This window comes from Phyllostomus discolor, chromosome 7 (genome assembly GCF_004126475.2).
Source record: "Phyllostomus discolor isolate MPI-MPIP mPhyDis1 chromosome 7, mPhyDis1.pri.v3, whole genome shotgun sequence".
Taxonomy (NCBI): Eukaryota; Metazoa; Chordata; class Mammalia; order Chiroptera; family Phyllostomidae; genus Phyllostomus; species Phyllostomus discolor.
Window position 1 is genome coordinate 137911837 of NC_040909.2, and position 24073 is coordinate 137935909.

Genomic DNA, 24073 nt, shown 5'->3' on the forward strand with positions numbered 1-24073 from the left:
CTGGGAGCCGGCCGCCCTGGCCAGGGACACGAGGCCGGATTCCACCCTGAGGCTCGGGGCCATGCAGACGGGGTGGGGCTCTGTCCTTCCCCGGACCCACAGGAGGCGTGGGTAGTGCGGGGGGGACGCAGAATCACGGGACTCCTCTCCCTGTCCCGAGTGCTGAGCCTGACCTGAGACCTCCACCTGCAACCTCCCCACCATGCGAGTGGCCTGAGGTGCTTCTGGAAACAGCTGGCCTTCCCTGAGTGGGGAAGGGGGGCCCAGCATGGAGACCAGGGGCGGCTGGCTTGTCCTGTATTGTCCCAGATGCCACCAGGACCAAGGGGGCTGACACAGGCTCAGTCTAGACCCCAGGCACTCTGAGCCCCAGCCCCGGTCACACATTGGGCCCTGACCCTGGTCACTGCTGAGTCACCTGACATAGAGGAGGAAGGGTCGGTGGATGGATGGATGGATGGATGGAGGGTGGATGGTGGATGAGGGATAGATGGATGGATGAATGGATGGATGATGGATGATGGATGAATGATGGATGGGTGGGTGGATGATGGGTGGATAATGGATGATGGATGCATGATGGATGGATGATGGATGGAGGATGGGTGGATGGATGGGTGGATGGATGGATGGATGGATGATGGATGGATGGAAGATGGATGATGGATGGATGATGGATGGGTGGATGATGGGTGGATGATGGGTGGATGGATGATGGAGGATGGATGATGGATGATGGATGGATGAGGGATGGATGATGGATGGGTGGATGATGGGTGGATGATGGGTGGATGGTGGATGGATGGAGGATGGATGGATGGGGGATGGATGGATGATGGATGGAGGATGGATGATGGGTGGATGGTGGATGGATGGAGAATGGATGGAGGATGGGTGGATGGATGGATGATGGGTGGATGATGGGTGGATGATGGATGATGGATGGATGGAGGATGGATGGATGGAGGATGGATGATGGATGGATGATGGGTGGATGATGGATGATGGATGGATGATGGATGGAGGATGGATGGATGGATGGAGGATGGGTGGATGGATGGATGATGGGTGGATGATGGGTGGATGATGGATGATGGATGGATGGAGGATGGATGGATGGATGGATGGAGGATGGGTGGATGGATGGATGATGGGTGGATGATGGGTGGATGATGGATGATGGATGGATGGAGGATGGATGGATGGAGGATGGATGATGGATGGATGATGGGTGGATGATGGATGGAGGATGGATGGAGGATGGATGGGTGGATGATGGATGATGGGTGGATGATGCGTGGATGGACGGAGAATGGGTGGATGGATGGAAGGGTGGGTGACACATCAAGGAGGGGTGGGTGCAGGGATGAAACGAGGATGGGTGGGAAGACGGATGAGTCAGTGACAGAGGGCTGGGCGATGTGGGGGCAGGTGGGCCCTCACCATGGCAGCGTCACTTTCGGACAGAGGTGGCAATGATGAGGACGATGACCAGCAGAACGGTGACCCCGGCGGACAGGAAGTAGCACTTGACCTTGCGTCTCTGGAGCTGGAAGAGAGAAGGGGGCTGTTGTCGTGTCTCAGCCCCAGCCTCCCATCCTGGGGGCCTACTCGGCTCGTGCCTGCCGGGGACTATGGCTCGCGGGCGACTGGGCCCACCCTGGGCTGGCGCACACGCTTGCCGGAGCACAGCCCTGGGCCAGGCCGCAGGGAGGGGCTGGCCCGGCTCCAGAGGCAGCCAGCCGCTGTGGTTCTCAGTCAGGTCAGGCTGGGGGTCTTATCACAGCCCTTCCCAGTGCCGTGGGTGCTCTGTGGGCACAGGGTGATTCCACAGATGGCAGAGGGGCCTCTGGGATCCTTAACTAAAGTGGTGTGTGTGGGGCGTGCACAGTCTGGGGCCCAGCAAATCCCAAAGGTGCCATCGTCACCAGATACTCCTCGTGTTCCTCCTGCGTGCCGTCGTGGCCGTTACTCACGCAGCCAGCCCTGGGCCCGTTGTCAGGGCCTCGTGGACAGAACACACAGCTCCGTGTGCAACCAGAGTGACACTCTGGATCGGGCCATGGGAGAGAGACACCCTCTCTCACTGGGGCCCCTCCACCTGGACCCCTTCTACTGAGATGAGGGTGCAGGGTGCCGGGCACAGCCCCGGGGGGCGGTGCCTCCCTCCCCTGGGGACCGAGGCTGTGGTCCCAGAGGCGTCACCGAGAGTCGTGGTGGGGCAGCAACCCCAGGCCCACCTGCCTCGCGGCCGGGGACCAGAGCACACTCTCCTGCCGGCCCTTCGGCCCCGGCCCCGGCCCAAACCGTGAGCACCGCCGTGGGGGGCTCAGGCGCCGTCTCACTGAGGCCGGGAAATGGACACACGGCAACCCCGGGGCCTGTCCCCAGCAGCAGGGGCTCCGAGGGAGAATCGGGATGGGGAGCAGAGAGAGGGGACGGGGCGCAGGCTGCCAGGGAGGTGCAGTGAGGCTCCCGCCCCACCATCCGCAGGGCCGCCCCCCAGCACCCAGGCCAGGTCCCAGCAGCTCAGAGAAGGTCAGTGACCCCCACCCGGGCCTCCCAGGGGGTGGGGCGGGGTGGGCTCATGGGTGCGGGACCCGCCCCTCCGCCCCACTGGGGGGGCCCTTGCCACCCCTCAGAAGCCTCCGGCCCCACCCCCTTCCTCCGAACCTGCTTCTCATGCAAATGTATTCAGAATACATGGCATTTCAGAAATATCTATTTGTATATATTTAGACTCCGTTTCAAAAGAATTATTCAAATCGGAGCATTTGGGCAGCTGGGCGTGGAAAAAAAGATTGTTTCTTAAGCGTTTGCCTCAGAAACTCCGTGTTTTCGGAGCGGCTCACCAAGGCCGGGGTTGTCGGGGCAGACGCCCTGCTGCCGGAAGTCCCAGTGCCGGGCTGGCTTAGGGCTGACTCCGGGTCCCGGGGACAGGGCTCACAGTGCCGGGCTGGCTTAGGGACCCTGGGCCCTGGGGACAGGGCACCGGGCGGCGGAGCACTCTGTGGGGTGACCCCGGGTCCCTGACGGCCTGGCTGGGCCCCAGCGTCTGGCGAAAAACCCGGGGCCTGCGCCCCAGGGGCTGCCTGAATGCTCCCGCGCCATCTTCCCCCAGCCAGGTCCCGCCCGAAGGGACAGGACCCGCCCTCTTTGGTCAGGACAAGGGGGCCTTCTGGGGGCGCCATGAGCCGGCACCAGCACGTGGGGAGGGTCACGGGTGTGGCTGCAGCCGCCCCGTCTGCGTGGCCCGGAGGACGGACACACGGGCGCCCCCCGAGCACCAGCTGGTGGCCAGTCCCCGCGCCTGGGCGTCCTCCCACACGAGTCACGCTGATGGTCGGGTCTCTCGGAGTCAGGGGGGGACGCCCGGGGTCCCTGGGGTCCCCGGGGACGTCCACACTGGGTGGGGGGGAGGGCGCACGCAGAGGGGGTCCCTCCCGGGCGGGGACAGGAGAGGGCGCTGCGCCCGGACGGGCTTCCGCAGACACCCCTCTCCGGCGGCAGCGCCAGGGCCTCCCTCGGGGCGAGCGTCAGAGCTGGGCGGAGGGCTGGTCTCCCTGAGACGGTCACCTGCCCTCTCGTCCCCCTCTCCGGTCGTGTCCTCTGCCTGGCCCCCCCTCCCCGTCTCACCAAGAGTGGCAGGGCCCGGCCCCTCCCTGCCAGCGGAAGCCCATGCATCCCGCCCCAGGACATGAGGACCTGACAACATCTCCTTCATGGCACAGGCTCCCCCGCCCCCACCACCTCTTCCCGGGGAGGGGGATGGGAGCCCCGTGGTCTCTCTCCGGCACCAGGGCTCCTGCCTCGTCAGCCTCGCCCCTTCCTGGCAGCACCCACACCGGCCCCACACAGGTCAGGGGCCCCACGCCTGCTGGCACAGGAGGGCATGTGCCAATCGCACAGGAAAAAAAATGCCAACTCGGTGTGTGACGTGGGGGCCCACAGGCAGGCAAAAGGGCCAGCCACCGTCCAGGCAACTCGGAAAGGGGGGTGACGGAGTCCACCCACCAGATGGGGTCACCTAGCGCAAAGCCAGGTGGCGGGGACAGTGAGGGACCCACGTGGCAAGGGGCAGAGGCCGGCCGGAGAGCTGCGTGTGGGGGCCGAGCTCGGACAGGGCCGGCGGCACTGGAATGGGGCAGCGGCTCCCCAGCCGTGCAGGGCACCGACCGCCCCGCCGGGAACGGAAAGGGGAGCCGGAGTCCTTCAGACCAGGGGTGTGGGGGCTCACGGTTTGTTCACACAAACCCCCCTCGGCCCCCCCGAGGCCCCCCGAGGGAGGCCCAGGGAACGCACGGGCAGGGTGAGGTCTGCAACCCCCTACCCCAACCGGGCGTCGGCACCCAGAGGACACGCCCACGTGTGTGCGAGCATGTGTGTCCTCCGGGCCACAGGAGGGAACAGACAGGCTGACTATAAGAGCGGGCACAAGGCCCGAACAGACTTCTCACAGCAAAGAAAACCCGTGCAAACGCAGGAAAGATTCCGCTGCAATCGTAACCAGGGCAACGCAAAGAAGACCACAGTGAGGTACTACTTTACACCCACCAGTTGGCGAAAATTACGGGCTCTGCCGGCAGAACTTCTGGGAAGCAGCACTCAGGTGCTGACGGTGCGGACGCGACGACTCAGCCACTTTGGGGTCACCCAGGGCCAGCTGAGGGAGGGGACCGTCCACACGCCCGACCCAGCGGCCCGGGTGCTAAATGCAGCTCACAGAGGAGGACCCTCCCCCTGCTCTGAGGCAGACAGCGCCCACAGAGGACAGCACCCACAGAGGACAGCACCCACGGCAGTGAGTTCTGGCACCGACGAGTTGGGAACACTCTGTCCCGTGAGAGGAGAGTGGACCTGTGGGCCCGTGGAAGGCGGGAGCCACGGCTCTGCACGAGCACTCGGGGGGTCTCGGGAGGAGGAGGGGCGAGTCCCGGAAGAGCGCACACAGCGAGGCCCCGTGCAGGGCGCTGACACGAGCACAACCCCACACCACACTGACAACCCACACGCTCTGCCCTCGGGCTCGGACGGAGCGGCACCGGCTGCTCTGAGCGTCCTGACAGGCAGGCGGCGACCACAGACGCGACCTTCGGGGAGGAGCGCCCCCAGGCGAGTCCCACGGGGTCGGCGCCGAGAACGCCGGTGGTCCTGCCGGGCCCGGAGGAGGCTGACGTGACGGAGGTCCCCTCGTCACACTTCCTGGGGCACGGGGTCGGCCTGCGGGGCCTGTGCCAGAATCAGACGCTGGGCCAGGAAACAAGCCCAGAAACGCCGGTTTGGGGCTGGCGAGGGCTCTGTGGACACGAGTCCTTTACCCCACGCGGCGCAGCCCGAGCGCTGCCCTGCTCTGAGGTGTGGCCCGCCGACGCCAAATGCTTCCCGGTCCCCCCACCAGCCCCCCACGATGAGCCGCGTGACCAGGTCCAGGGTAAGATTCAGACATGCCTCACCCCCAGGTTCCCGTCCCCCGCCCACTCGCCAGTCAGGGCCGCCCGGGGACCATGCTTGCCGGCCACCGAGGACGAGCCGTGCCTCGACCACACACAGCTCACCACCCCCCCCATGACGTGACCCCTCCCAAGACTACAGGGCCGGGCTCCCACACGGGCCCCCACAAGCTTCACAGTCCAGGCACCCACTCCAGCTACGTCAGCCCCCCGAGCTAGAGCCGAGAGCCCCCTTCCAAGCCGGGACCGTCACCTCCCTGGTGACCTCTCACCCCCCGAGCTCCCCCGGCCCCTCTGGCCCTTCGCTCATCCTCTGAGGAGACAGGCAGCCCGGCCCTCCGCCAGGGTCAAGGAGACTGGGTCCCAGGCGGCACTGGGCCGTGCCTGGGGCTCGCCCAGGATTGGGTGGGACGGCATCTGCACATGGCAGAAGCTGGTCAATTCCGAATCAAAAGCACACAGTCCCCCCACCTTCCGGGGGCCCGACACGCCCCTCCCCAAGCACTTCTGCCGGCCCTGAGCTGCACCCCGGGCGGCCAGCACGGCCCCCGGGCCCACTCAGCTGGCCCACGGCACAGGGGAACAGCCACTGACGTCCCAGGCCTGGTGGGCACGGCGGGAGCCTGGCTCCGTGGTGACGGCGTCTGGGGCGGTTTAGTCACACTCCCAGGTCACGCACGTCCCCTTCGCTGTGCTTTCCTGCAGAACCCCCATCACTCCTGCCGACAGCGCCGGGCGAGCCCTCTCGGGCTGTCCCCGCCGCAGTGGCTGAGTACCAGGGGCCGGGAACCTGCACGTGGGTCAGGGGGGCAAAGCCACGCCGCACGGCCACAGGCCGGTCACTGCTCCCGCCTCCTCAGTGGGCAGGCACCTCAGGGGGCTTTGGTGGGAGCCGAGTGGACAGGCCCCCCAGAGACCACCCTCAGGGACCGCCCCCTCTTCCCACACCCCTGCAGGGAGACCAGGGTGGCCCAGAGCTCCGGGGGCCTCGGCCTGGACCCAGCTGGCTGGGGGCTGTCCCTGGTGCTGAAGCTCAAGCCCGGACTGTGCGGGGACCGGGGTGCCCTGGTGGCCGGCTGAGGCCAGGGCCACCGGGAGGGGAGCGACAGGCACGCCCAGGTGGCTGACTGGAATGGCGTCCAGACTCCCCACCCCCGTCCACGGTCAGCCTGCTGCCGTTCACAGGCCGAGCCTGTCCCAGAGGCCTCGCACAAGGGCACCCGCCCGCGACTCTGAGACAGCTGGGCGTGCCCTGTGGCCAGGGCTCCGAAGGAGAAACCAAGTCCCCCAAAACCGCAGTCAGGAAGGGACAGAAAGGGACTCTGAGGGACAGGGAGGCTGGGAAGCGGCTGAGGGTGGCTCCTCCCGCCCACGCCCTCCCGCCTGCATCCCGCGCACCTGCAAACAGGTGCGGGCCGCTCCAGGGGCCGTAGATCCCCGATCAGGGCGTGCGAACCTGTCCATCCCAGGCAGCGCCGCCCCACACCCCGCCTTCCAGCAGCACACAGCAGCCCCCGAGAGAGCCCGGCCCAGGAGAAGGGCCAGCGGCCCCTCAGAGGAGTGGGCGCCGCCACTGGCCGGCCACCGCGCCCTTCGGTCGGTCTGCGGAGCACAGGCTTCAAGAGCGAGCCCGTCCGACCCCCGGGCGCTCTGTTGCGTTTAGTTTTGCTGTTCTCCTGCCCTGCGGTCAGGAGGTGAACAGACACGCCGTTCTGTCTCCCGAGGCGGCCGGACGACTAAGTCACGGGCCGCCGGGGGCGGGGAGGCTCTGCCCCCACTGGCTGTGCGACCCAGGCAGGTCGCTGCGCCTCTCTGGGCCTCTCCTCCTCCTCACAGACGGGGACTGGGGGCTGGGGGGGGCTGGCGGTCAGTGCTCAGGCGGGAGGGGGCCCCCACTCCCTCCCCACCCACAGATCAGGCGGGCACTGCCTGCCCCCAGCCTCATCATGACTTTGGGGGGCAGCCCCCTCGTCGGAGCCTGCTGGACGGGGCCCTGGCGAGGAAACGAGGACCTCAGAGTCGCCCCGAGGGGTGAGGGGTCCGGGGTCCCCAGCGGGGCGGGGCCGGACCCAGGCCCTCTGCCTCAGGGCGGGGTCCTGCGCTGAGCGGAGGGGAGGGCACGCCGGGGACGGCGGACGAGGCGCCGGCTGGCGAACACTGTCTCTCTGAACTCAGAGGAAAACAGCCTCATTTGCATGCGATTTGCATACAGCTGCTGAAAATGAGCCCGGCTCCCCTCTGCTTTGAAGCGGCATTGTTTCCGCCTGAAAGCGACCTTCCCACGCACACACCCATCCCCGGATCACCCTGCCGTGGGCGGTGTCCCCTCGTCACCTCTCCCCGGAGGAGGCAACCCCCCTCCCAGCCCAGCCCAGCCCCCACGCCGCCTCTGCAGCGAGCGGCCAGGGTCACGGGCAGCAGAGCAGGGAGCAGGGCGCACGCTGGGCGGGCGCTCACCGGGAGCCGGGGCCCTTGCACAGCCGGCCTGGCCAGGCTCAGCACCTGGGCCAGGCCCACACACAGGCGCTGCTCCATGGCTGCCCACCAGCTGAGCCCCTGCGGGACCCCTGCCCCGCACCCCACAGGCACCCTGTGTCCAGGCTCAGGGGCGCTGGACAGGCCCCCTGCAGGCACAGAGCTCAGACGCCCCGTCTGGGACGGAGGCTGCAGCCCAGCAGGAGCCCAGAGCCTGCCCCCGCCAGGTGAGAGAGAACCCACGGGCACCTGCGGGCAGGGTCTGGGCCTCCGAAGACACCCAGGAGGAGGGGCCTGTCTGGGCAGTGACTGGGGGGGTGTCCCGACACCCCTTCCTCCCGGCTGCCAGGCTCAGCTCAGGGCCGGAGGCCTGGTCTGGGGTGCTGCTGCTTCCCCCTGCCCCCACACCCAGCCCCCACTCTCCTCTCAGCCCCTCTCACTTCCTGCAGCCCAGCCACCCCCTTAGGGCTCATTTTCAGCCCTGAAAAGCCCTCTTATGCTCTTGGCTGCCCCCCACCCCTGGCTGTGCCCCCAACACTGCCGGCAGGTGAGCGAGCACCCAGCTCCTGACCTGCAAACACGCGAGTGCACGCGATGCGCACACACAATAAACACACCTGCACGGGACGTGCTGCACAACTGGGTGCACGCACACACAACCACGAGTCTCCCCTGAGTCGTGTGCAGGCGCCCACGCCTGTCCGTATGCGGACAGGGCCCGGACCACAGCCAACACCGTCCCAGTCCGTCTGGTGCCCGGCCGGGGGACAGGGGGCGCGGGGGCGGGTACCGTCTGGTCTCCCTGCTAAACCACAAGCTCCGAAGAGGCCGGTCATGTGACCCGACAGCTCACTAGCGTTTTATTCGGGGTGAGACCAGCGGCACCTCCCATTGCACCCCGGATCACACACGTGGGCACCCCCCCTCCTCCTGCTCTCTAGAGAAGCTGGAGCCAGACCGGCCCTCTGCCCGCCAGCGGGCAGGCCGCACCCCAGGACCCTGGGGTCTCCCTCGGGCTCCCACGCCCGCCGGACAGAGCGCTCCCCGCGGACGCCACCTCTCTGACACCGGGGACCACCGACCCTCACGAAGGTTCCGCGTCCCCGCCCGGGGGCTGCACTTTCCCAGGAGCCCATCTGCCTCGTCCCCCAGTGTCCCACTCCGCTGGCATAAAACTGTCCCTGGAACTCGCGTCACTTCTGGGCTTTCTGCTCGTTTCCTCCTGGGTCAGACCCCGGGCGGCGGTCCGTGTGCAGGGTCGTCCCGGAGCAGCAGCTGTCGGCTTCGCGGAGGCCGTCACAGCCGCCGAGTTCTGCTCCGTCTCCCGGGTCTTCTGGCTGCTTCCCCCGGGCTGACTCTACGGCGCCTTACTGTCGTCTCTGTACCATCTCAAGGCACTCACTTCCAGGCTCTCTCCCTTCTCGCACGGCGGCGCGAGACTGTGATTTCCTCCCCAGGACCCACGGATGGGAGGGTGGAGTCTTCACTGTGCTTCCCCTCGGTCCTGTTCACGCCGGCAACACCCCCTTCCGTGACCTCTGAACTCTCTGGGGCTGGGCTTGAGTTCCCAGACGTGCGAGGCGCTTTTTACTTTTCTGCTGCTGGTGTCTCGTGGCCACATTTTTCTACCCACATTGTTCCCTGCGTCCCCCATTCTCTGAAGCTCTGAACGCCCGTGACACTGGCGTGACGACCCGAGTCGCAATCAAACTTTGTAAATACCCTTCCCAGACAAGAAACGGCTGAAGGAGTCCGCCACCACCAAACCAGCGTCACAAAAGACTGTTAAAGGGGCCACTTGAAGAACAAGAAGAAATAACAAATACAAATAATAGAATGGCAATGACTGCACCCCTATCGACAATTACTCGAAGTGTCACTGGAACAAAGGACCCAATCAGGGGATATTCAGCGGCCGGACGGGCAAGGACACCAGCCCTTTACACAGGCCGGCCCCGAGACGGGGGCGCGGCTCGCTTCCCACGGGGCCGCGGAGCCTGCACGCGAGCAGACGGGAAAGAATGTCCCGTGAAAATGCGGAGTTTTACAGAGCTGCCGCGCTGATACCAACACCAGACAAAGACGGACTTGAAAGCGATAAGGGGACAAAGAGCCCAGCAGTCCCCGCCCGGGTGTCCGTCCCTCCGGAGAAACCCCGAACGCTCATTCCGAAAGGCGCGCGCCCCCGCCCACCGCAGCGTGGAGCGCGGGGCCCAGACGCAGAAGCAGCCGAAGCGCCCGTCGCCAGACCAGCGGGCAGAACAGAGCCGTGCGCGCGTGCGGCGGGACACCGCTCGGCCGTGGGAAGAGGCAGACTCCCTGTGGGGGCCCAGCCTGGCCCTGCTGGCACCCCACAGGGAGACCTGCCCCCAGGCGGAGGCCGCTCTGCAGGCTGTGCACCCCTCTCCCTGCAGCGCCCGCCGGGCCAGCTGGGCGGGGGGCTCGCCGGGCAGGTGCACTCGGAGGAGGCGGAGCGACCACCCTGGAGGCGAAGACCCAGCCGCCTCTTCCTCCCGCTCCCCCACACCAGACCTTCCGGGCTGAGAACGGGCCCTGGGGTGTGCCCCTCTCGGGAGAGACCAGGGCCTGGACCTTCTGGGGACAGGGCACAAGGGGGGCCAGGGGCCACAGGCTGCCCTCGCCCACCCCTGTCACCAACTTACTTACTTGGTGCCGGCCGGCCCCAGCCAGGAGCTCGCTGGCAGCCTCCGTGTGGGAGGACGCAGCCTCGAGACTGGCTTCGATGCTGTCTGCAAACCGAGATGACAAGAGCGGTTACTGGGTGCAGCTGAGGACGGGCTGCAGGGGGCGAGTGGCCGGCGTCCCCCCCTTCCAAGCCACTGAGGTCCAGGTGAGGAGTCCTGCCCCCCAAGAGTCCGAGGCTGCAGAGACGGGCCAGGGGGTTCCAGCCGCCAGGACGAGGGCCCGGTGGTGGCCCCCGGGGCAGGGTGGCCCACTCAGGAAAGGGTGGAGGACCAGCAGTTAGGGTTCTGCTGGCCGGGCCTTGGCCCCTGAAACGGGGCAGCCCCGTCCTGAGTGTCTCGATGGGGCCACCACAGCTGGTCTGGAACACGCTCCACACGGACCCAGGGCATCCAGGCACCGAGTGGGGGCGTCCAGGCGCCGAGTGGGGGTGAGTGCCCTGGCCGCCGGTCAGGTGCTGCACCCTGGGAGGTCTCAGCCCGCACAGTGCCCCCTCCCCAGACAGACAGAGCCCCGCCCTGCAGGCCAGCTCCCGGCTCCCTGCTCCCGAGCCCGAGGGGCTGCCAGGTAGGCAGGTGCAGCGCCGGCGGGGCCCGTAACTGGTGCCTCACCAGCCCCAGGCCACTGCCCTCGGGCCTCTACAGGGCCCCAGGTCGGCCGGGGCAGCTCTGCGGGACATGGACCCCCCCATGCAGCCCAGTCTGGGCACAGGCCAGTGCCAGCCCCTCCTGGGCCCCCAGGATGCCACCCCACCCTGCAGCACCCCAACGCTGGCTCTGGCTCCGCCCACAGAGGGTCCCGCCCCATCACCGACGCCCATGGTGCACAAGCACCCCGCCACTGCTCCGGGCGCTCTGTGCCGGCCCGCCCACCCGAAGCTCTGCGTCCCTGCCAGAGGCGTGCGCAGCGCCTGCGAGCCCCCGTGAGGCCGAGCTCTGCTGCCCCTCCGCAGCCCTCCAGGGGGAGCTGGTCCCGCTTCCGGCTCCATCCCCAAAGTTTCCTCCCTGCAACCTTGCCTTCCAGCTCCTGGAACCTGCCCTGGGTCCTGCCCTCCCCCAGGGAGAGGGCCAGAGGGCGGGGAGCAGGGGCGCAGGGGTGTGGGTACCCACCGACGACCTCTCCTTGCTCCGACACCACGGAGGCCAAGTCCTTGACGATCTGGTTCACGTCCAGCACGTCGCTCTGCAGGGAAAAGACGGCGGCCCTCAGGTGCCTGGGGTGTGGGGGCTGTGGGGGCTGGGCCAAGGGCGTGGCCATCAGGGGTGCCCAGAGCCAACCTCCGGGATAGTCTGCGGTCGTGCCCAGGGTCACCCCGCGAGTCAGAGACAGGGCTGGGATCTGCATCCTGTCTCCTGACCCCAACCCAACCCCAAACTCTCCACGGACCCTGGGGCCGCGAGCTTCCCCCTGGGTACGGAGGACCCGGGGTCGACCCCCGGAGGGTCACAGTCTTGCCCCAAAGATGCCCCCTGCCCGTCCTCAACTGCAGCCCCCTGACGGGGAGTCCTAGCCCTCCCCCCCCATTTCCCCAGCCCCACGCACAGGCCACCGCCAGGTGCCGCCCAGGAAGTCCTGGGGGCAGAGAGGGTGAGTGGACGGGTGGGTGGGTGGGTGGATGGGTGCCGGGCAGTAGCCCCACTGCTGTCCCGACACCGGGTGGCCCCGTGGATCAGCTGGTGAAGCGTAAGGAGTGAGCCTGGAGCAGGGGGTTCTGGGGCACCCCCACCCCGCCTGCCGCGCTGGCCCCTGGCGTCTCCCCCCATCTGCCGGCAGAGCGGCACCAATGCCCGCGAGAAACTCGGCCGTGTCCCTCCCGCCGGCCAGCCCGGCCCCGGCCCCCTCGCCGGCTCGGCGGCTCACTCCGCAGTCTGGACTCATTTCCACAAGGGTCACTTCACCCCACTCGAAGTGTTACGGGGAAATTCATTTTCTTTTTAGGAGTGTTCTGGGAAATGAAGCAATTAGCGTGATCTTACACTGACACACGCTATCAATTGTAATTCAATTACTGGGCTCCGCTCTGGGGGGACCGCAGCCGGGAGGGCGGTGGCCAGGGTGGGGCCCCGGGCGCAGGCCCTGGGGCTGCAGCAGGTGGGTGAGGGAGGGAGTGCACAGCCTGCCGGGCGGCCTCTGCTTGCCCTCACCGTGGGCGAGCACGCCGGCCGGCACCGCAGCCCACAGGTGGGGTGCGCAGATGGGGCGCCCAGGCAGACAGCCGAGGGGCTCTCCTGAGGACACGCAGCGCTCACACCCGAGGCTGACACACCTGACTCAGATCATGGCCGCCAGAGCCTGCCCCTCCGGGTCACCTGCGGGGGCCGCTCCTGGGAGGGCACGTGGCAGGGCCCAGGCAGGGTCCGGCCCACCTAGGGCACTGCAGCCTGCCCAGAGGCCGGGCCTCAGCACCAACACTCAGCCAGCGCCCTGGGGGTCTGCTGTCCAGCGCAGCGCTGACCCAGTGACCGGGGGCCCCTGGACGCAGCTCAGGGCCTCAGCCTGGCTCCTGTCCTGGTCCTCAGGAGAGGCCCCCTCAGGGGCCAAGGTGACCTTCCAAACAGCTGCAGACTCGCTGGTGGCAGCACCCGGTTCCCCACCCCCCAGCCCCTGGCCCCCAGCCCCCGGCCCCCCAGCAGGACGGGTCTGGGACAAGCAGCGAGGGGCAGGCCGGCAGAAGGGGGGCCCCAGGAAGGGGCACAGCCTGGCTGGGTCACTGTCAGGGGCTGCACAAAGTGGGAGCATCTGGGCCCAGGTGTCAGCCTGGACAAGTGTCCCTCGGGTCACCTCCGGGCGCCTGGGGGCCGGGCCTCGGCTCCTGACGGAGGCCACCGAGGGCAGGTGGGGCCTCCTGGGGGGGCGGCAGAGGTCTGGATCCCGCCGGGACTAGGGTGGGAACCCAGGCTGCCCGGGAGCCACGTGCCGGGCGTGGGCCCAGGGCGAGGGGAGGGAGGGCGGGGGCGAGACCGAGAGGCACCTCCCCTCAGCGCACGCCGCCAGAACCACACGGTCGCTCTCCTGCCGGCCTGCGACACCGGGGCTCGCCGAGAGCCCCCCAGTACCTGCTCGGCCTTCCTTCTTGGGCACCGAGGAAGGCCGGCCTCTCAAGGGACGTGACAAAGGAGGGGGTCTGAAAATACCACCGTTTCCCCTGCCGTGAAGCTGCTCCTCATCCCAGGATCTCGCAGCCACCCACCCACCCGCCGAGGCATTGGTTCCGGTCCCCGCACAGCCACACTGGTGTGTCGGTTGACTCCGTGTCCACAGGGAGACACGAGCCAGACCCACCGTCGGGCACAGGGGCTGCCCACCACCGCCTACAGGAGAGGTCAGCCCCAGCGTCCTCCCTCCAAGGCCTGCCAGGTCGCCATGGCAACAGCAGCCGGTGCTCTGAGCTCTGCACCTGGAGTGGAGGTCAGGTGAGACGGGCGGGAGCAGCTGAGTGCAGACCCAGCTCGGGGTGGACAGCTGACTCTGGGCCCAGCTCCACGGGCCAGACCGGTGGCCGGCAAGCTGGCGACGTGGCCGCCCTCTCCTGCCCCAGGGAGACGGGCCCCCCGGCCTGCCCTGCCCATCGTGAGAGCCGCCTCACCCTCAGCCAGGTGAAGACAGCGCCGTGAGGACAGAGCTGGCTCTGCCACCGCCGCGTGGTGACCTCAGTGACCTCCTACACCCTCACCAGCCGGGACAGAGGCCGGCCGAGGGGCAGGCGTCGGAGCACTGCCGCCAGGCCAGCCCTGCCGGAGCATCAGGCAGCCTGGCCCTGGGCACAGCCGAGCCCACGCAGGACAGAGCCTCAGGTGCCGGGAACACAGCCGTGACAGGCGAACCCTGTCTCCACGGGCTTCTGAAGGGCCGAATGCCTGCTGCGTGGCCCCGGGCCTCTCCCGGCCCCGCGTGCTCGGCTGCAGAGGACACAGGACGGAGGACACACAGCCACCGGGACAGACTCTGGGAACGCCACCTGCAGGCCAGGCCCCAGGCAGGGGAGGGCCCGGCTCCAGCCCGGCTGCCGTGGCGGCACTCCTCCCCGCTCAGGGGCAGCACAGAGGCCGGAGGACGGAGCTGCCGCTGCCCGGCCGCCCACTGGCCCGCGGTGGGCCGTGTGAGCAGCCCCTGGACATGACTTCATGGGGGGGGGCCAGACACCTCCTCGCGCCCCATCGGTCCCTCGTGTCCTGCACCCACTCCCAGCGTCAGCTCCGCCAGCAGGAGGGGCGGCCTGTCTCCCGCCTGGGCAGAATGGGGTGTGGGGGCGGGGCTTGAGGGGTGGAGCTCACGGGGCGTGGCCGGAGGCGGGCCGGCGCAGCACCAGGCCAGACCCCCGCCAGAGTGTAGGCCCCGTTCCTGGCAGACAGGGCACCAGGTACTGAGTGGGGCGCCTGCCAGGGAGCAGGCCCTCAGAGAGCAGGTGCTCCGGCCCCTCCCGCCGCGGAGAAGGGGACGGAGGCGCAGAGTGGGGGGCCGCGCCCAGGCCGGCGCCACACACAGGGGCGCCCCAGAGCTGCGCTCCACCTGCACTTCCAGCACGGAGAGACGGGGCCCTCCCTCTGGCACACTCATCAGGGACCCCGGGCCCTGGGCGGGGGCTGCAGGTGATCCGTGGCCACAGGCACGTGGGCAAACCACGTCCACGGGGCTGAGCTGCAGCAGCCAAAGGACAGCCCCCCGCTCACACTGCCACCTGCTGGCAGCACCCTGGAATTGCAGGTGCAGCCCGCGGAAAGGCTGAAAGGGAGGGAGGGCCCCAGGGACTGGGCCGCAGCTCCCCAGGGCGGCCCCCGCCCCGGCTGGAGGGCTGTGCCCTGCTGGGGAAACCCGGGGAGACGCAGGGCGCGTGCTGGGGGGCTCCTGGGGCTCCGGATCCCCCAGAGGGCCCCGCGCAGGCCGTCAGCACCAGCCAGGCTCAGCAGGAGGCGGCCTCATCTGCTGGCCGCAGGGCGGGCGTCCCCAGCACAGCGCTGGCCCAGCTGGCCCTGGAGGGCTGGGTCGCCACACCAGGGGGGCTGGGAGCACACGCACACATGCGTGCACACGCACACACACGCGTGCACGCCGGGCGCTCACCTCGATCTGCAGGATGGCCTCCTCGTGCAGCCGCATGGCCTCCCAGTCCTCCTCGGTGACCTCGGGGTGCAGCGCCTGCTCCTGGCCCTGCCACGCGCCGCCGTCCCCGGGGCAGGGGTTCTCCTCGTTCGCCAGCTCCGCCAGAGGGGCCCCAGGGCTCTGCTGACGACAGACAGGCGGCTGCCCCGCTGCGCCGCACGGCCCCCGGGCCTGGCCGCGTCTCCTGCCCAGTCCAGCGGCCCGCGGCCCCACCTGGAGGCCGGCGTCAGCTCAAGGTGCCAGCAGCCCCCAGTGTCTGTGTGTGCTCCCCACCCCCACCCCGCCCGCCCCCTGGCCAGGGGAGAGCAGGCCCAGCTGGGGCTCTGCAGCCACGGGGGTGGCGGGCCTGCGGCTCAGGGGACCTCTCCGCCGGGGACGGTGGGCAGGGTTCGGGGCGGGAGGCCAGGGGAGTTCCCCCAGGCCTGGCTGTGGGGGGCGCGGCGGGATCCACAGCCCAGCTGCAGCCAGGGCCGCATGGGAGGCCCCACAGGTCCACGTCCCCAGCCCTCCAGGGAGGTAACTCCAGGGGACTCCGGGGCCCCACAGAGCCCGCGAGCACGTGTCTGGTGAGTGGCAGTCCCGGGGCCACACCTGTGCTCTGGCAGGCCCCACCCCTGTGGGTCAGGCCATAGCCAGGGCCACGGCCACAGGCCCCCCCCCATGAGAACACAGTTTAAAGGCTGGAGTCCTCCCCAGCACGTGTGTGGGGGCCATGACGGCCTGCCCTGTGCCGGGGGTGGGGAAAGAGCGGGGACGCACTGAGCTGGGCACAGAGACAAGGAACCCGCAGGTGGGCACTTGGGGGCCCTCGGGAGAACACCGGCACGTCCCAGCAGCCCCTGCAGGAGGCCGCGGCGGCAACGGCAGCCCAGCACCGGGGCGGTGACAAGGCGTGACGCAGGCAGCGCCTTCCGTGACCATGCCCACGGCTACACGGGTGGTCACGCCGCCCACGGCCAGCGACGGTGGCTGACGGGCCCGGGGGCGGGTGAGGACGGAGAAGCCGCACTGGCCTGGACCCTCCTCCCCGCGCACACGGCGCCCACCGTGGGAGCAGCCGCCTCCCCCGCCCGCGGGGCCTTTAAATAAACAAGGCCGTAAATAGACGCGTGTGAAACGAAAGATCCGCCACACCCCTTGACGAGCTCGCCTCGGCAGGAGCGGCGATCAGCACCCCCCGGCGTGGGCGGGCGGAAGTGCGCTGAGGGCCCCGTGGGTGGGTGCTGGAGGGGCGGCAGCTCCCAGGCCCTCCAGAGCTGCAGCCCGGCCCACCGGCGGCTCCGGGCCCAACCCCCAGGCCTCGGCGTCCTCACCTGTAGGCCGGGGTCCGTGACCCGTCCCCCAAGGCCGAGGCTGCAGCCGTGGTGCAGACGCGGGATGACGGGGCCCCTCGCACCTGCCCCGAGCAGGTACCGCCGGGCCGCCCTCCTTGACGGCCCCGGACGAGGGACGGGGCAGGAGGAGGCGGCTGGGCCGCCCGGCCGGGCCGCAGCCCTTCCTCCCGGAGCGCCAGACAGCGCCCCTTTATCCCGCTCACAAAGGCCCAGTCTGGGTCTGCCCCCGGCGGTCTGCTGGCACCGCGCTGGGGCCGGCGGAGGGGCCGCCTGTGAAGCCTTTCCAGCTCCGACCAGGGGCCCACAAAGGCGCTTTCTCCTCCCTCCGGGCCGGGTGCGCGGCCCCATCCCGACACGCAGGGGAGAAGCCCGCGGCCCAGCGTGACTCGGCAGAGGGGCCGGCGGGGACCGCTTTCCCGTGAGAAAGACGGTGACCCGGGGGTCACCCCCGGAGCCTGGGACGACACCCCCACCCCAGGGCGGCGGGGAGCAGGGGCTCCAGGAAGCAGGCCACGTCCCCCAGCGCTCCAACCCCGGGCTTCCCCCGGGGAGCACCCACGACCCCGGGGCGGAGGGCGGAGGGCAGGGGTCAGGGCACGGGCCAGCCACGCACTGGAGAAACAGCCTCTGTTGAGCAGCCGAGGCTGGTCCCCCGCTTCTCCCAGCAGCCGTGACTCCGCCTGCCATCTGATGGGAGTCTCTGGAGCTGCGTCAGAGCCCAGGCAGCCAGAACTGGCATGGCCGTGGCCGCGGCCGTGCCCCGCCCCCGTAAGGGAGAGGAGCTGGGCGCAGGAGCGAGGGGCAGCTCTCCCGAGTGGGGGGCAGGGGCGGGGAGGCAGGAAACTTCCAGCTGCCCAAATGCCTCTTCACCCCTGCGCCCCAGGATGAGGTGCCTCTTCACCCCGGCACCCGAGCACTGGACAGCAGCCAGCCCAGGCGCACAAGGACCCAGCCAAGGCTGCACCCACCACGGCCAAGACGGCCCACTCCAGACAGGCGGGTGGCTCCCGGCCACCCAGCACGGGCTCAGAGGACAGGGGCAGGGGCTGCTGCTCCCGCCAGGACCCCACCCCGCAGACGGCAGCCTCGGGTGGGGTCTCAGCGCAGCCGCGGCCCCTACTCGGAACGGGGCGGTAGCCCCGAGGTTGTTCACAGCCTGCGTGACCCTTTGGGACCATCCGACCTTCCGTGGTTTCTCCCAGGTGCTGCCCACCGCCGTCTTCTTTAAAAAGTAGTGCGTCCTCCGCACACACAGCCTCCGCGGTCCAGGGGGCGCCGCGCTGACGTGCGGGTCCGGGGGTGGGGCGCGGCCGTAAAGAACTGAGGGCCTCCCCTGGGGCTGCGCTTGGGCGGGACTGCAAGCCATGGGGAGGCCCGGTGCCACGTTAGCCCCGGGCGGCGGTCGCTCCGGCTCCCCGGCGGCGCGCCCCTCCCGCATCCACACGGGGCTTTCCCACGCTCCGCGCCTCGGTGGCTGCGAGGGGTGTGCGGAGGTCCGCAGCGCCGTCTCCGGACGGCAGAGCGGGGGGCGTGCCTATGTGCCGCAAGCCACCGAGCGGCCCCTCCCGCCGACCCCGGCGTTCGCCCTTCACAGGCTTCGAGTTCCGCCGTCGGCCTCTTTCTTCTCGGTTTGTGAGAGACGCCCGCGCATGCACGGCGGCCCCAGGTCCTTCCGAGGCGCGTGCTGGGCGACCCCTTGTCTGCGCCTGCTCCGCGGGCCGCTCCCCACCCCCTCGGGGGGCGCCGGCGGGGGGCGCAGAGTCGGCTCCCCAGCCCTGCTCCGCGGGCCGCTCCCCACCCCCTCGGGGGGCGCCGGCGGGGGGCGCAGAGTCGGCTCCCCAGCCCTGCTCCGCGGCCGGGACGCTCTCGCGCACGCGGGCGGCAGCGCTGGCGCACCGCGCACGTGCGGGCGGCTGCCACCTTCTCTGCGGCGTCACGGGCGCCCGCCTGCCGCCCGCCGCGGCCCGGGGTCTCGGGGGACGTCAGATCGCGCCTCACTGCTCCTTCTGGGATCACGTGAGGTTCTCCTCCGGCTTCAGGCAGCTCTGAGGATTTCATCTCCGCCCTTCTCACCCGAAACGCCGTGATGATGTGAGTGGAGGCGGTTTTAGGAGACGGGGTGAGTGCGCCCTCCCTACCGGTCACAAAGGTCCTTCCCTCGGGCCTCGAGGCCGGGGCCGGTGTTGGGGACTCTCAGCCACCGCCGCCTCCAGTGGCTTCCGGCCGACCCCCGACCCTCGTCCCCCCCAGGGCTGCAGCCGGACTCTCCTCTGGGCGGTCCACCAGCCTCCGCTCGTGGGGAGTTGTGCTCGCAGGGGCCAGCCTGGTGCTCGGCAGCCACCCGGCGCCACCTCCAGAGGCCCAGGGCCGGTGCCCCCTCTTTGAAAGGCCCCCCGTCTAAGCCGACGTCCCGCCCAAGGCCCTGCTGCAGCCCCTCCTGCTGGTCCCTGGGGCCGCCGGGGGGGCGGGGGACTCTGGGCTGCCCCCCCACCCCATGCACCACCCACGGGGAGCCCCCATACGCACCTGCGGTCTGCCGCCCCGCTGCGCCACGGGAAGCAGGGCTCGGGACCTTTCCGCGAGTTTCTGTCGGCACCGGCACAGAGCGGCAGGAGGCGGAGGAGGGACGGTCACTCGAAAGGAAATCGGCGCTCACCCACGCCCCCCCCCTCCCGCCCCTGGGGAGCGCAGCACCCGGGGCCCCGGGAACATCGGGCGCCCAGCTGGGCCCTGCTGACCCTCCGCGGGGCAGTCCCGTCCCGGCGCCGACGTCCCTGGGTCTGTCTCCCCGCGTGACCCCGAGTGATCAGAGGGCGTGACCCCGGCTCCCCCCTCCTCTGCGGCTGACCTGCCAGCGTCCTCTGGGTGGCGCCAGAGGCCACTACCCTCCCCCGCACACTCCCTGTGGTCACGCCAGCCGCAGGCGCCGTCCTGCACCCACGAGGCCGGCCCTCCCTCAGCTGTGGGGGATGGGGCAGCGCCGGCCCGACCCAGGGGGAGGCACCAGAGTGGGTGCCCGAGGGAGCCCGCCCCCCCGCCCCCCCGCGGGGCCTCACCTTCTGCACGGCCCCGTAGCGCTGGACGGCCTCGGAGAGCTGGGTCCTCAGGCGGTCCAGCTGCAGGCGCTCCTGCTGCGGGGGGGGGGGGGGGGGGGGGGGGCAGCTGGAACCGGCCGGGCCGCGCCTGCGCTGCTGCGCCCCACCCCCAGGGCCCCGGCCCCCACCCCCGTGCCCCCCCCCCCGCGGCAGCGCCTGCGCCAGGCCCGTCCCGCCTCCCGCCACCACTGTCAGAATCAGGCTCACCCCCCACCTGCCACCGCCGCCACCCCACCCACACACGTCCCCCACCCTGACCGACCGCGGACCCAGCCAGCGCCACTACAACCTGGCCCAGCCGGTCGGTCCCGCTGCGGCTGCGCGTGGGTAGCCAGGCTCAGAGCCCGGGCGAGACCTCGTCCTCGATACCACGTGCGGCCCAGGCCCGTCGGAGCACCAAGCTCAGGCGCATCAGGCCCCAAAACTCCCCCCCCCCCCCCCCCCGCCATCGCCGGTCTCCACCCCCCCGCCCCGCCCCCACGCGGCCCGGGGGACGACGTACCCGGGAGCAGCCCCGCAGCAGCTCCGACATCTGCTTCACGGCGCCGGTGCTGGCGGCCACGGTGCGGTTGGTCTCCTGCTGCGCCGTGTGCCTGCGGCGGCAGAGCGGTGGGTGAGGCGGGGCCTCGCTCCCAGACACTCGGTGCAGGACTCCTCGGGACCTGAAGGGGTCTGGGGGGGCCAGCCCCTCGCCCGCCTGCGGCTGACCGCGACCCCTTAGACGGAGCCGTGCCAGGGTCCAGCCCTGCCCTCAGGCCTCCTGCTGGCGCACCGGGCAAGGGAAAAGCACCGGCAGACGCCAGAGAGCCTCCCTGACCCCACCGGCTGCAGCCCGGCACCCCACTCCGCACCCCCACTCGGAGCACGCGGCCGGTGAGGCTGGCGCCCCTCAGGGCCACCACACCCAAGTCCAGGCACATGAGCAGGGCACACGGGGGGGCTCGCCGTGGGGGGACACAGGCAGGGAGGCAAGGGGGCAGGGGGCCCGAGCTGGCCTGAGACGGAGGCGGGCGAGGCCAGGCCCATCAACCACTCGGCTCCCGGGAGCCCCTGGGGCAGCGCGGCTAAGAGGACCTGAGGCCCCTCCTCCGTGAGGGGCGGCGTGGGTGAGACATAGCGGCATGGGGGGCAACGGGGGGCGGGGAGACAGGGTGAGGCAAGGGTGGGGGAAAGAAGGGAGGGACGGTGCAGGGCGAAGCCCAGGCAGAGGGCACACCGTGGGAGGGTGCAGGGCTGGGAGATGCACACAGCCCCCACCCCCCGCTGGGGTAGCTGCCCTTTGGGGTACCAGGAAGTACCACGCTCAGCTCTGACGCCAATTCCCTGGCAACGAAGACCCCCACAGCCGAGGAGGCAGGTGGGGTCCCCACCAGCAGAGAAACGTGCAGGGAGCGGGGTCCACAGAGGCCCAGGTGGCACAGACCTCGGCCTGGACGGACGCTGCGGCCAGGTCCCTGCCAGCCCCTCCACGTCAGCCACGCTCTGGGTGCCGTGGCGGTCTGACGGTCCCAGGGGCTCCCGGGTGCTGAGGGGCACGGTGGGGCCCGGGACACCTGCTGGAAGGGCCGGGGCCGCTCCAAGCACAGGGGCTGGGCACCCGCGGGCCAGCGCAGGGCGCCCTCTCAGTCAGCCCTGCCCGCCACCAGGGCTGCCTGACGGGAGCCCAAGGCCCAGCCGCCGCCGGGACCCAGCACCGCTGCTGTGCCCGGGGGTGGGGCCCCGCAGACCCCTGAGCAGGGCTGCTGGCAGCACCACAGCAGCACTGAGGACACGGGGCCCAGCCCACAGGTGACCGCCCACAGGGGCTCCTGGGCTCCTGACCCCCGGCAGCATGTGGCCAGCACCCCAGGACCCAGACACGCAGTCCAACAGCTGCCACGGGGCCCGGCTGGGGAGAGACTGCCAACCCAGCAACCTGGGCCAGGCTGGGTGCCTGTGCAGGGGGCCAGGCCGGTCCCCGGGCAGCGTTGACGGGGCTAACCCAGCCCACCAGCTGCCGCACGAGGAGGAGGAGGAGGAGGACCGAAGGCTCCACCTGGAAAGGCCCCGGTCCTCACCTGGGGCCGGGCCGCCCCTCCCTGCCCCGAGGAGGAAGTGGCAGCCCAGGGAAGGGCAGCGGCACTGGGAGCCACGGCGCACGGGCCAGGGGCCGCCCCTCGGGGGCGGGGCACAGATGGGGCGCAGGAAGGCGCTTCCGGGGGAGTCTCTGGACCTGCAGGTTGAGGCAGGTGGGAGTGGGGCTGGGGGGGTGCTGCCTTGGGGACACTGGGTCCCTGCAGGCCGAGCCCATGCCGGGGGCCACCCAGGGGCCAGATCTGCTGCCCAGACCCGAGTCGGTGACGCCATCCTTCCGCCAGCCAGACAAAGCGGCCCAGGGGACCCGCGAGGGCCAGGGCCTGACCATGTCGCCTGCCTGACCCCCGGGACTCGGCTCCCCCGGCCTGGCCCAGACACGGGCAGCGGCCCCAGGGGCTCCGTGCTCAGCACCGGCTCGGAGAACCCCACCTGCCCTCGGCCCGGGGTCGGGCAGCCCCACCCGCACCCCCACCTCCGGGGCCGCAACTCCCGCGCGTGCTGAGGGGCCGGCACGGCACCCACTTAAGCCCCAGTCTGCAAAGCGCACGGGGCGTGGAGGAGAGGCTGCCGGGACACCCGGACACCTGGACACCTGTGCGTCCCAACGCCGTCGTGACGAGCGCGCTGCTTTCACAGCCAGAAAACAACATGCGCTTCGAGAGAAGGAAGCAAAAATGAAAAACGAAACTGCACACGGAACCTGCAAAAGGCCCCCTGCTGCCCCAAACTCTGCCCCCAGACTCGGCAGCACTGGTCCCAGCCAGCCTGGGGGGGGGGCGGGGAGGGAGGGTCGTGGGACGGTGGGGAGATGGGTGGGTGGACACAGGGGTGGATGGATGGGTAGGTGGGTGGGTGGGTGGATGAGTGGAAGGGTATGTGGATGGGTGGGTGGGTAGGTGGGTAGATGGATGAGTGGGTGGGTGGATGAGTGGGTGGGTGGGAGGATGGGTCAGCCTGTCCGTGCACAGAGCTGTAGCCTTAGCCACACACCCAACGACTCTTGGAGCCTCAGCGTTTGCACCTTGAAGGGAATGATACTACCTGCCCCCTCCAGGTCCCTGGCAGGACCAGAGGGGCTGAGGGCGGGGCTGAGGGCGGGGCGGGGCCCCAACAGGGAAGCCGGGGGCAGGACGCTGCTGGAACCTCAGCCTCCAGAGCCCGAGGGATCACCGGGGGAGACACAGGCCCAGGAACGCCCGGCCCAGGGTCAGTGCAGCAGGGCTCCCGGCACTGCCCAGACCACAAGGCTCCTGCTGGGGGTCCAGCCAGGCGCCGGCGTGGACACAGGGCCGGTCGGGGGCCACGGCAGTCAGGCGTCTGCTGAGACCTGGCGGGACGAGGGGCCGGGCGCAGACCCACGTGGGCCAGCGCTGGTCCCCTGGGGGCTCCCGCCCGTGGGGGTGTCACGGGCAACCGCCCTGCGGAGCCCCTGTGCTTTGCTCCTCTGTCTCCCACACAAGGCGGCCAGCCCTAACTTCCGCGTTCAGCCTCGGTCGCCTCGCTGCGCCGCGTGGGCGGGAAGCCCGGGGCTGTTTAAACCCCGGGAGTTCTTCAGAGTTCCGGGCTCAGAATTGGGAGGCCCTCTCCTCTGAGCCCGCGCGCGGAATAAACAAAGAGTCGTGTTTCCGCCATCTCCCCGCGTGTGAGCGACTTTTCCGCAACATCTTGGTCCCCTGGCCGGGAAACGACTCCCGCGAGCAGGCATGTTGCCGCGGTGAAGGCGACCGGGGGGGGGGGGGGGTGGGGGGGGTCGGCGGGGGAGCCCTGAGCAGGGGGAGGGGCACGTGCCCCGGTTGTGCCGGGCTCCCCGGGGCGGAGGCCCCCGTGCCGCGCCCCCGAC

At 70.1% G+C, this 24073-nt stretch overlaps 1 protein-coding gene across 3 annotated transcripts in view; it reads right to left on the reverse strand.

Annotated features, from left to right (window-relative positions):
- The window catches only part of TSNARE1 (t-SNARE domain containing 1), a 43769-nt gene that overhangs the window by 1981 nt on the left and 17715 nt on the right, over positions 1–24073 (reverse strand). For 2 of the 3 annotated variants that reach the window (XM_036031464.1, XM_036031466.1), the window contains exons 5-11: positions 20660–20750; positions 20119–20193; positions 19589–19648; positions 15690–15848; positions 11738–11810; positions 10593–10675; positions 1444–1549 (exon numbers count right to left, since the gene is read on the reverse strand). In XM_036031464.1, coding sequence (XP_035887357.1) covers positions 1454–1549; positions 10593–10675; positions 11738–11810; positions 15690–15848; positions 19589–19648; positions 20119–20193; positions 20660–20750 — 637 coding nt within the window. In that variant the 3' untranslated portion in view covers positions 1444–1453. The remainder of the gene's footprint in view (positions 1–1443; positions 1550–10592; positions 10676–11737; positions 11811–15689; positions 15849–19588; positions 19649–20118; positions 20194–20659; positions 20751–24073) is intronic. The other variant, XM_036031467.1, reaches the window with a different exon arrangement.